Source organism: Myotis nattereri (assembly GCF_964212035.1).
Source record: "Myotis nattereri genome assembly, chromosome: 14".
In the NCBI taxonomy this organism is placed as follows: Eukaryota; Metazoa; Chordata; class Mammalia; order Chiroptera; family Vespertilionidae; genus Myotis; species Myotis nattereri.
Window position 1 is genome coordinate 30,626,417 of NC_138089.1, and position 12,604 is coordinate 30,639,020.

Sequence of the window (12,604 nt, forward strand, 5' to 3'; positions counted from 1 at the left end):
GCTCTGATGAATGTCTCCTTTGCTGTTTATCCACCCCTTTCACGGGCAACATGTGTAATTCCCATTTTACTGATGAGGATCTGAGCAAGGTTAAGCAACTGGTCAAGGATCACACACACACACACACACACACACACACACACACGCACGCACGTGCGCAGGAATGAATGTAGGATTAAGATGCAATTTTGTGTTTTTGAACTTAAAGACCATTGCCATGCATTCCTGTCAAATATCAGTAAGGAGAGCGATGATGTCACTGGTGGAAAGGCCTTGGGGCCAACACCCGGGGGGGGGGGGGCAGGGGGGGGGTTTGATGTAGGCTCTAGTCCAGGGGTGGGCAAACTTTTTGACTCGAGGGCCACAATGGGTTCTTAAACTGGACCTGAGGGCCGGAACAAAAGCATGGATGGAGTGTTTGTGTGAGCTAATATAAATTCAAAGTAAACATCATTACATAAAAGGGTACGGTCTTTTTTTTTTTTAGTTTTATTCATTTCAAACGGGCCGTATCCGGCCCGCGGGCCATAGTTTGCCCAAGGCTGCTCTAGTCCCAACTCTGCCACCTGCATGATAGGTGCTGGCAGGCAAGCGCTTTATGCTTTGGGGACTCAGTTTTTCCATCTGTTCAATGGAAATGAGCATCTAGGCCCTACTGATCTCTGAGAGACCAGCCAAATGCCAGAAGATGGGGGCCTGGCAGCCATCTGTAATCGATCTAGAACTTCCCAGGAGGTGAGTGATGTCACCAGCTCAGAGTTACCTGTTTCTAATTTCATCCTGGAAACCCATGGGGAGTGAGTGAGTAACCATCATGTCCCAATCCCCCAGTAAATGCCTAAGTAATCATGGCACCATGAATTGAGCACTCCCTATGTGCCTGCAGGCATTAGCTCCGGGCACTGCCTCTCCCTGAGGCCTCACAACCCCACACGGAGGCAGGAACTATTCCTGCTTTGATTTCACAGGGGAGGGAGGCTGAGGACTTCTGTTGAAAGAGGTCGAGTCTTCAGTTAAGGCAGGTCATTCTGATTCCACATTGTATTCTGTCCTCCCTGTGCCCTGCTCCCCTTCCTTCCCTCACAAACAAAGAGCCTGGCAGGTTGGGGGGAAGGAGGGGAGCAGGAGCCATCTACCTGAAGCCCTGCAGTCTCAGTGAGTGGGCCCCAACTCAGTAGTACTTTTTCTGATATGCATGCAAAGAACTTCTTCAAGGAGCCTGTAAGGTCGCTGGAGGAGTGATGGACAAGAGCCAATTGGGAAGCTCATTAGAATGGGAGCTGTTTCTGTGCCTGCCCCTGGGTCCTACCTTCATTACTTGGAGAACTGTTTTATGTAAACCTCACTGTCAGGGGCCCACACTCCCTGGGAGTGCCCACTCTCCTCTTCATCTTATGTTGTAAACCAATGTTGGAGGCAGAGGCCTGGCAAAGAACCATTACTCACTTTTAATGAGACAGTGAGGGAAATAAATTGGCATATGTTAGTGAAATGGCTCATCAAGGTGAGTAATTATCTCCATGACTGGGGCAGTTTACCCTCTGATGAAAGAATTTGCATCTCATCTCTCATTGGCTTGTGGCTCTCCAGGACTAAGGCAGGGGATCAAGGGGAGTTTGACCACTCATCACAGACACCTCCTTCTCTAGTCCTGCTCTTCATGAGGGACTTGTCACTCCCCAAATGCTAGTTTTTGCAGACATAGACCCAACAGCTGGTTATGGAGTAACAGAAAAAATACAAAAGAGTTGTTCATATGAAGAGGTGTGTGTGTGTGTGTGTGTGTGTGTGTGTGTGTGTGTGTGTGTTGTGAGATACGAGTCTGTGTGGTGGGGATGGGCCACCCATCTGTATGAAAAGCTATCAGAGAGCAGTTCTGGCACGTTCTACTAGTCGAAATGATCTATTTCTTAGTCCCAAACCAAACCTTAATTGAAGTCTAGCATTTTATATCTTACTTTTTTATGCACTGATCTTGTGTCCTACACAATCAGCATCTGGTAACGTCCAGGTATTTTAGCATTTTATAAGGAAACTGCCTTCTGTTAGGAATCCTTATTTCCTCTTACAAGACACATCACAGATGACTGGAGGTCAGGGAGGAGGGTTTCTCCTTGGCTTCCTTCCCTTCTGGAATCTGCTGCAGTCCTTAGGAGGCAGAAGACACTCTATGGGGCCGGTTACTCCCTGGTCTCAACATCGAGAAGCACTGGAATCACTGAAGACTTGCAAGCAGGTGACGATGATATTTCCCTCTAGGTCTTGGCTACCAGGAAGCTCAGAGCTAATTTGTTGCCCAGCCCTGGCTCATGGCATGCTTTGCATACCAACCTTTATGCCAACGGACTTTGTATCTTTTATTCTGAATTTCCCCCACTAGATGGTAAGCTCCATGTGGACAGGCCCATGTCTGTTTTAGGTCCTACTCTATCTCCATTCCCAGTTCCAAGCACAGTGCTTGGCACTGAATAAATATAATTATTTACAGAGTGGACGAACTTCAGGTTTTGCTGCTTTTGAGTCTTTGTGCAGAACTTAAATCCTATTTGCAACAAAGGGGGTAATATACATGAACCCATACACTCATGCTAATAATGAAATAATATACTTGACAAATAATTTTCATTTGATTGATATCAAGTTATTGAAAATTGCAGTTAAAAGGGGCTGAGTTGATTGGGCCTCTGGCTGTCATGTTTACACTACAATGAGTTTTTAATTAATGATGATGGAGAAATGTCCACAAGGCTTTATTAGGACTGTTTTTACTTCAGTAAGTTCAGTTTGGGATTGGGATGTTGTGGGAGGGTTCTTCCATCCTTCATTCTCAGTAGAGTAGAAATTCTCAAAGGACTTTGACAAGACCTTTTAAGATTCATGAATGGATCTACAGCTTAGAAGGTGTTTCAGAAATCTCTACCTTCTCTTTGTTTAGGAGCCAGAAACAGATTGTTGTGTGAGGTGATGTTACAACTGGTTATGTAAGAAAGGGACGCACACATGGCCGAGTTGAGGGCATGACTCATGTCTAGATGACAACTGAAAAATTCCAGCAGAAAACCAATCTGTGTGCAGATGAGTGGCCTTGTGAGCTCTATAGCCTGTACCCAATGAGTAGGTGCCTTGGGGGTGTTTTATATCTGGCTGGGCTGCTAATAATGCCAGGCCATCTCTCCAGAGCAGGGCTGAGTTCTGGGTTATAGAGCCTAGATCAGGGATGGCATGGGAGGCATTGCCTGCTGAGTACATTCAGGCCCCCACTTGGCCTTCAGAATGGGGGGGGAGGTGGTTCTTTCCCTGCCCCCACTGGGGTCCTCTCAGGACACTCACCATTTCTGTCAATGGCAAAAGGGACATCGGTGGTGACAATTTCATAGTTGCAGATCTGGCTGTACTGGGGGGAGCAGTCCTCATCGACGGCCTCCACCTGTAGGATGCTGTCGTAGATCTTACCCTCGGTCACCACAGCCTTGTAGGCGGGCTCTTTGAAGGCGGGAGCAAACTCATTGACGTCCTTCACCTGGATATGGACCACGGCCCTGGTACCACACACAGACAAGAAGAGATGGTGGTAAAGAAACAATTGTACCATCTTCCGCACCGCCCATGTACACCGACTCAGGCCCCAACACCAAGAAAATGGAGAAACCACAAGCCAGTCAGGCAGTTGTTGTCTGAGTGTTCTGTCTGCCATCTCACTAGAGACCCTTCTACCGGCCCTCGTCCTGATCCCCTGCGATGAATTCACCCCAGAGCAACTCCTCCCCATTCGTTGACCTTCCTTGTCGCCCTTGACAACAGCATTCCTCTGGACTGTCTCTCCTCTCCCTCATCAACCCGTCATCTGTTCACTCACTCCTCCAATGAGTAAGAATTTAAGTACTCTTACTCTGTTAGCCTCTGAGTCAAAGTCCATTAGGGAGAGAGTTACAACCCAACATGAAGAGTTGCTAGGACAGAGAAGCACGTGGCATGGCAGAACCCAGGGAAAGGTCTCAACCTCTCAACAAGTCTGCAGGCTGGACTGGCTCAGGGAAGGCTCCCCCAAGGAAGTGACACCTGCACTCAGTTCTGAGGGTGGAACAGAGCTGTCTCCCTGGGAAGCAGAGGGTAGAGGATTTCAGGTGGAGAAAGTGGCCCGTACCAGTGCCTGCAGTGGCCTAGGAACTGGCCAACCCCTGTGTAGGCTGGAGCACCATGGTATGGCCACTGGGTACACATGTCTGTAGAGTAGTGTGTGACAGAGATGGTGGGCAAGAGGGGGGGCGGGTGCAGGAACTGTGTCAGGTGACTCACTTGTGTGACTTCTTCCAGGCTGTCTCCTGGGGCCCCGCGCCACAGTCATAGGCCTGGATGATGAATGTGTACTCCTTCTGCAGCTCACAGTCGATGGGGCTCTTGGCACGGAGCCGGCCCTCTCCCGATGTCTTGTTGAGCACCACGGCCTCAAAGGGCAGCTCCTGGCCATGGATCTTGAACGCACAAATCTCCCCTGCAGAGGGAAGAAAGAGGAGCAGTGAGCCGGGATCCTGAGAACCGCCCGACTGCAGACAGAGCTTCCTTCGCACCAGATTTGCAAAGCTAACGCCTCCAGACCATTTCCTCCACCCAGAACTGTCAGACCAGAAGAGGCCTCCAGAGACCCAGCCCAACGTGTTCATTTCATGGATGGTAAAACCGAAGTGATTCACGCATGGAAGTGTCACCCATCAAGTGTATCTGGGAGAAGGAAAGGGGAGAGCCACGTGCGGGACTGGCTGGTGATCCTGGTTTCCCACTTTTCTGAGCAGGTTTCCATCTGCCCAGTCTGACACTAAAAACTTGCCCACGTTGGCCAGTGTGGCTCAGTGGTTGAGCGTCAACCCATGAACCAGGAGGTCATGGTTCGATTCCTGGTCAGGGCACATGCCTGGGTTGCGGACTCCATTGCTAGTGGGGGGGGGGGGGTGCAGGAGACATCTAATCAGTGGCTCTCTCATCATTGATGTTTCTATCTCCCTCTCTCTTCCTCTCTGATCAATAGAAAAATATATATATGAAACAATTGCCCACAGTCAAAAGGCAAATGACTACAGAGGAAAGGAGGAAAAGGCCCAAGTGTGCACAGCCTTTGGTCCTGTGACCACATCCTTGCTACCTGACCATGTGCGCTATGAGCCAGCAGCATGAGCGTCCCTGGCAGCTAGTTAGAAATGCAGATGCCCAGGTCCCACCCAGGCCTCCTGAGTCAGAATCTGCGTTTTAACAGGGTCTCTAGGTGATTTGTTTGCTCGTCAACCAAGAGCCGCACTGTTCTGCTCTGTCCTTTGCTCCAGGTTTACACACTCCACGTTGCTGCAGCCACACTCCCCCCGCGCCTGCATGTCTCTCCACCCACCGCTTCCCTGTGGGGAGAGGGACTCCACTCTGAGATGCAATTTTATTTCAAAACAGTAGGGGTGAGCCTGTGCGAGTTCTAGAATCCCTGTGGAGCTCGAGAAGCTAACTTCTTAAAGGGTTGAACATGTTGTGAAATTAATGCATTTTCTCCCCCTCAGCTGGGTTAATGTGTATTATAACTATTTCTCTGCATTAAAATGATAAGGCCATGCATATACCTTCCTTGTCTCAATAGGTGGATATTTGTTTCTTGCAACCTGACTGCAAGTAAGCCCTGTACTGCGTGCCTTGGGAGGTGCTGAAAATTTGAAACACATTCCCTTCTGTCTTGAGGGAGTTTACAGGCTTGTTGGGGAGACAATGTCTAGGTGTCCAGAAAGGCCGTTCAGAGTGCGAAGGGGTGTGTGAGTGTCACGTGGCCTGGGCAGCAAGGAGTTAAATGCAGGCTTGGTCTGGAGGTCTGGATTCACATTCCAGGCTTGCCACTTACTCCATGATTTAGTCGAATTATATTGCTTCTCTGGCTCTCAATTACGTAACTTGTAAAATGATCCAGGAGATAGTGTTGGGAGGAGGGCACCTACCCTGAGATACCCCAACCCTGGTCTGACATTGCCCCAGCTGCACTGCTGGAACCCCAGTGAGGCACCTAGGGTGCACAGTTTAGGGGGGCCCTAACCTCAAGGTGACCGGGCACCTGCCCCGCTGCTTCAAAGTGACACTGTGAGAAGAAGGGATAACATGACTGCGTGCCTGCTCTGTGCCAGGTACTGAGCTTGGTACCTACCCCACTCAGGTGACCTCATTCAGTCTTCCTAACAAGCCTGCAAGGCGGAGGTTTTATACCAGTTTGTACAAATTAAAAAAGGAAAACAGATCAGAGAGGTAGGTCATTACTTGGTCAAGGTCACAGAGCTAAAGGTGGTCTAAGACCCAGATGTGGCTGACTTCTAAGTCCATGCCCTGTCTATTTCACTGCACCCTCTCCAAGTAGCCCCGTAACTTTTATTTTCAATCCTCACCCAAGGAGGACCAAATATCAAGCTCACAAACGAGGTCTGTGTCCTGACTGGGAATTGAACCGGCAACCTTTTGGTGTACAGGACGACGCTCCCACCAACTGAGCCACTTGGCCTGGGCAGCCCCATAACCTTTGAGGGACCACTGTGGGCACCGCTTCCCGTCCCATTCTATATCCCCATTCAAGCCGCACTCAGGGAGAAATCCCCCGTTTTACATGTAGGAAGCATGCCCTGATCTCTCACTAACTATATTTTCTGAGATGGCCAATCGATAACAAACTTACCTTTAGGCTTTTGATTTTTTATGATTTCATTGATCCTCAATTTCATTATGAACACTCCATTTTCACTACATCCCCTCCTGGCCATCTCTCAAATGGAGTTGTGGAGTAATGGACAGGAGAGACAGATGTGGGCCAGGCTCTAACAAGCAGGCAGTGTTCTCGGGATCACCAGCAGCTCCTTGCTGCCTCTCTGACAGAGCTGCTCTGCAGCCCTCGGGGCAGGAGGACAGCTATTTCTGCTCGGAATTATCTGGGGCTTAACTGGATGAACTTCTAAAGTGCCTGCCTTGTGATTCTATCCGAAGATCAATGCCAACAGAGGAATATTACTACCGAAAATGTCTGAACTGGTTCTCGGACATTATCTGAAGTGCCCAACCACCGCCACGATTATAAGACTAATCAGACCATTTCTCTTTGAAGAGACCCGTTAAACCAAAAATAAAAGAGGGCAATTTTCTGTTGGAAACACTTGATTGCAATTAAAGTAGTTCTCAAGACTCAGAAATCCTTCACCAGAGGAAAGGAGAGGAAGGAGGAAAAGGAGAAAGAGGAGGGGGAAGAGGAGGCACAGCGGAGGGTGAGATGAAGTAAACCTCGGGGCGACATATTTTCATCTCACTCAATTCAGCTCAATTCCATTCGATACACCCTGCAGTGTCTGAGAGCGAAGTGCCAGGCACGATGCTGGGCCTGGAGACACAAAGAAAATGATTCGAACACCGGAAAACATAAGGACACTCCTAAGCACTCATCACTTAGTGGAAGAGACAGTCGACCAGGGCAACACAATGCTCACCTACTTTTCACCGGCTCAGACGGAGACAGGATTTAGTCCCCCTTGGAACAAAACCTGGAATTCATGTGACTCTCATTTATCCCACCTCTTCATCTGACACCTAGGTTCCTGCGGCAAAGACGTTCATTCATTTATTCATCCATTCATTCACCTCGTAAATATTTATTAGGGACTATGTGCCCAGCACTGGTGAAACAGTGAAGAAAACCAGGCCAGCCCTGGCCTACAAGCTGCTGGCGGTCCTGTAGGGGAGGGAAACGAGTACCCAGAGAATCACATACCTAAGTGAGGAGTGGCGACTGTGGTAGGTGGGTGGTGCTAGGAGAGTCCTGACCTGTCGGCAGGCAGAGCTAACCTAAGGATGTGACCTCGGAATGTGACCTAAGGATGTGACGCTGAGCTGAGACCACAGGAAGAGACAGAAGAGCACAGCCTGGCCGCGAGGAAGGGAAGTGAGTGCCAGGCGGTGGGGCCAGCACCCCATAGGGCCTCAGCAGGAAGGAACAAAGCAGGCCCTGAAGGAACATCAGGGCCAGAGTGGCAGGCATAGAGGCAATGGGAAGGGCCGGCTGCATTGGGGATGTGACCAGACAACCAGGCAGGGTCTGGGCTCAAACAGGTCCTGAGCTTGGTTTAAATTTCTGCTGTCACCATCTTGAAATGCTTAATAATTTTATCTTTGATTTTTGTTCTGTAAATGAAGTCGGATGGACAATGGAGCATGTTGTGAGCAGAGAGATGGGAGCAATGTGCCTGTTCATTGTCCTTGCTGCCTCATTCAGGTATAGCATCCAGGTTGCCCCCTGAGCACAGCACAGGTGGACCAGATGCATGGGAGTTCAGCAGGACTCAGGGATAACACGGTAAGCCTGTGGCACTGAGGACCCAGTGAGCGCAGAGCTGACAACCCAGATAGGCCATCCCTTCTGCTTGAACCAAAATTGTTTAGGCCACAGAAAGAAGACAGGGTATTTTAAGAAACATGACCAACCAAAGAGCCCTGTCCTGTCCTTTTCACTCCTGTTACTTCTCGGTAGTAGCCAACAACGTATGCTGACAATGATGACAGGCAGGAGGAGGAAAGATAAGACACCCCACAGTTCCTTTTCTGTTTGGACTGTCTTTTCTATCTGTCAGCCAAAGGGAGAGAGTGTTAGTAGAGAGTGTGTACATATCAAGAAGGGAAGTAAAAATAGTTGAGTTTGGTTTGCATGGCATTTACATTGATCTGGTAAAGGACTAAATACATATGCATATGTGAGCTACAAAATGCAATTTCTGTGATGTTCAGAGATTCTGCACAGCACTTAACTGCTGGTATGCTTACATTGGGAAACTGGCATTGCACAGTATAGAGATATCAACGGTAAAATTCATGCTAATAAATTACAATTTTAATTTTTCTTTCCTCAGAATAGCATCCAATAGTAAATTCACAGCACCACAAGCTGAGAGAGAGAGAGACTGTGGACGAAAAGCCCAGGATGGAGCCCGAGAAGGACGAGTATCTAAAGCTGCAGTCCCAGTGTCTGTGTGTGACACATCGGGCTGTCTTGATCTTTCGGGAGGCCTGTCACTAGAACTTGTTATAATTAATAAAGCACTGCAGTGGGAGGGTGAGGCACTTAAAAAGGAAAAGATCAGACTTAATGGTTTCCATATAAAAAGATCACTTTTAAAATCATGCTTTCCAACATACTTCTTTGGGTGGGAGAGCGGGTGTGCCGGGAGCTACGCGTGGGAGTGCAACAGCCAGATGACCATGCCCTTGGGACCAGCCCTGGGAAAATGAGGCCAGCAGCTGCCAGACCTGAGTGCCGTCTAACACTGGCTTTGGTCGAAGGTGGCTACAGCTTCACCAAGAGGCCCCATGAGGTCCAGATCCGAAGGGGAGCCCCAGCCTCCAGCCCCAGTGGCGCCAGCCCTCCAGTCACCTCTGTGCCTCCAGATGCCTTTTCCTCTGCAGTAACACGCCTCTCCACACACACACCAGCAGGCACTGATGTGGTTGTCTCTTAATTCCTCCCATTAAGAGTCTGGGGGAAACTTATGAGTGAATGAATTCATTGATGAATAAATGAATGACTAGAACTGATCTTTAGAATACTTTTTGTTCCTACCCTTGAATAACCTAGAACTACAGATTGCACTGATTCCATTTTTCAGATGAAGAAACTGAGGCTCAGAGAGGTTAAGTGGTTTACCCGAGGTCACTGGATAGTAAGGAGCGGGTGAAGGACCGATGGCTAGACCCTCTGCATCTCGATGCGGCACTCTCTTTGTTCCTTCAGGGGTTTATCCCTGGGCCGTTGTGATGTTCTAGGACAGAGCTTCTCAAAGTGCCATCGGTGTATCCCTGGGGTCCCCATGACCCTTTCTGCAGGGTCCACAAAGTCCAATCTGGCATCCTGTTAACACTAAGACATTATTTGACTTTTCCATTTGTGTTGATATTTGCATTATTGGTATAAAAACAACGGTGAATGAACGTGTTGGTGTCTTAGTAGCACCTAACTGGATTCTTCGCCACATATAGTCACAGAAATAAAAACAATGACAAGGCCAATTCCATGTAAGAATGACTCTAACGATGCAGTAAACATTAATTGCATTAAGTCTCAATCCTCGGGCGCTTGCATTTTAATGTCTGTGTGACAAAACGGGAAGTGCTCCTGGGGCACCTTTGTACTCAGGTATGCTGATGTGTCTCTGAAAAGCATTCCTGTGATTTCAGATGAGTTGGGAGCTGAACTAGACCTTTCTTTGTGAAATGCCAATTTTACTTAAAAGAATGATTGACAGACAAACTATGTTTATTCAAACTTGAGTGTGTGGCACGCATTTTTTCTTTCTTTCTAAGTAAGCCTGTCACTTCACGGAAAAGAACTAGTAGCATTTGTTGCCAAAAATAAAATCCAAGCTTTCAGTTCTGGAAAACTTGTGTCTGCCACAGTGAACTTGACAATACATCAATACACCAATTCTTTTTTGATGAGATGGATAATTATATTAATGAATGTGATTGTTTGAAATCACATAATGAATTATGTCAGCTTTTGAAATGTGTACTTAGCAATGAATCAATCAATATCTTCCAAATGACTAAGTGCCTAATGCTATATAGTCACCCATGGGTAAAAGACTCAAAGTGCAAAACTGACTGAAGAATTTTAGTGTAACGGCGCATTATAAGTTCAATCATGTGATTTTAGATTCTTTATTGTGACTAACCTTTAAGAAACTTTTACTTAGGGAGCTTTGGTATAGTATCAGAGAAGAATATCTACAATTACCTGAAAAGATTATTAAATACTCCTTCCTTTTCCAACTACATTCCTGGGTAAGTCCATATTTTTTTCTTCACCTGCTTTAACCTAAACAACACATCATAGTAGATTGAAGGCAGAAGCAGATGCGAGGACCTAGCTGTCTTCTATTGAGGCGGACATGGAAGAGATTGCAAACAGGTATGCATGGCCACTTCTCACACTAATCATATTTTGGAAAATGTATTTTTTGGGTCAAATTATGTTATATATGTTAACTTGAGTTTATTACTGTTACTATATAAATTAAGAAATAAGCATTTGAAAGTCTGTGTTTTAATTTCTAATACAGTAAATATTGACAGGTATACCCATATGGACAAAAGCTCTTGAGGGCCATTAATCATGGTTAAGAACATGAAGATGTCATGAGACCAAAAGGCTTCTAATTTCCCAACCATAGTTTCCCTGTGCTGTTCCTGATGCTTGTAATGGACCCATCGCCTCTCAGAGAACTCCAACCTCAGAGCAACCCAATTTGCTATGTATCTCACAGCTGAGTATTTGTATGAGAGGAAGCAGGCCGACCTTGATAACCACAGAGTGCCGAGGGTAGAAAGCTCTTTATCCAATCACAAATGTTTAAAATCTGGCTCTGGAGCCACATAGGCTGGGTTCACGTCCTACCCTGTGGTTAACTACCTGTGTGATCTTGGGCAAGCCACATACCTCTCTGTGCCTGTTTCCTCATTTGTAAAATGGGGATATATTGCTAATAGTCACCTCACAGGATTGATAATTGTTGGGAGCATTAAATGAACTAATATAAGCAAAGCACTTAACAGTGCATGGTACGAAGTAATTACTATCGGTGTTGGCTCTTACACTGTCTTTATATTAAAGAAAAGCAAGTCACACACTTCTGGCAAACTCTCTGTTTGTACTTGAGAACTGACGAGATCATTTTGTCATCAGAAATGCTTTGAATGTATGTCACATGTGTCATTAAAAAACCATCTGGCTCCTTGAAGTGCCTTGCACCTACCAGCCGCAGCTTACATATATTTATATTCCTGAACATCCCTGGCCAATGACTGCAGCCTGTGCATTTGCCAAATCTCATCCAGGACCAGTACTGCCTCCTAGGGAGGGTTTCCTGGGGGTGGGGTGGGGGGTGGGTGCTGTTTGTTTATTTGACTTTGCTTCTCACAATGACTAGAAGTTGCTAATGGCCTTGACTGGGCAAGAGTCGAGGATACTAAATATCCTGCCCTGGGCAGGTCAGTCATATCACCAGAACCATCTCACGTAAAATGGCTATAGGCCCCTTGAGAAACATTGTACCTCAAGCATGCAGCTAGTCTCCAAGAGGAAGCACCAGGCCAGGTTCATGACCCCAGGTTTGAGGACAGTGATAGATCTTGTTAAGGCTTCTCCAGACCCGTGAGGTCCCTCCAGATGGAGTGTGACACCATCTGCTTTCAGCCACACACCCTGTGCTCCTCCGTTCACACGCTTGGCAGGCAGTGGACACTGACTATACTGCGGAGGTCTGGGCAGATGAGTTTTGTAACGTGTACTCTGTACCTCCACACCGAGTCATCTGCAGTCACTTTAGGAATAATAAAACGGAAAAGGACAAATGCTAATCACATCAAGAGGTGATCATGCTCTGCATAGCAAATTAGGGCTGAACTTAGAAATATGTCTATACTTAAACCCTGGCCAGTGTGGGGCAATCGGTTGTGTGTTCTCCCATCACCGAGAGGTTGGATTCCCAGTCAGCGCACATGCCCGGGTTGCAGAATCAGTCCCCAGGAGAGAGCATGCGGGAGGCAGCCAATGGATGCTTCT

General features: G+C 47.4%; 1 protein-coding gene across 2 annotated transcripts in view; it reads right to left on the bottom strand.

Annotated features, from left to right (window-relative positions):
- Window positions 1-12,604, bottom strand: part of CLSTN2 (calsyntenin 2) — a gene marked incomplete at both ends in the record, with an annotated part of 546,899 nt that overhangs the window by 116,235 nt on the left and 418,060 nt on the right. For both annotated transcript variants that reach the window (XM_081105871.1, XM_081105872.1), the window contains 2 exons: window positions 3,331-3,539; window positions 4,297-4,492. In XM_081105871.1, coding sequence (XP_080961997.1) covers window positions 3,331-3,539; window positions 4,297-4,492 — 405 coding nt within the window. The remainder of the gene's footprint in view (window positions 1-3,330; window positions 3,540-4,296; window positions 4,493-12,604) is intronic.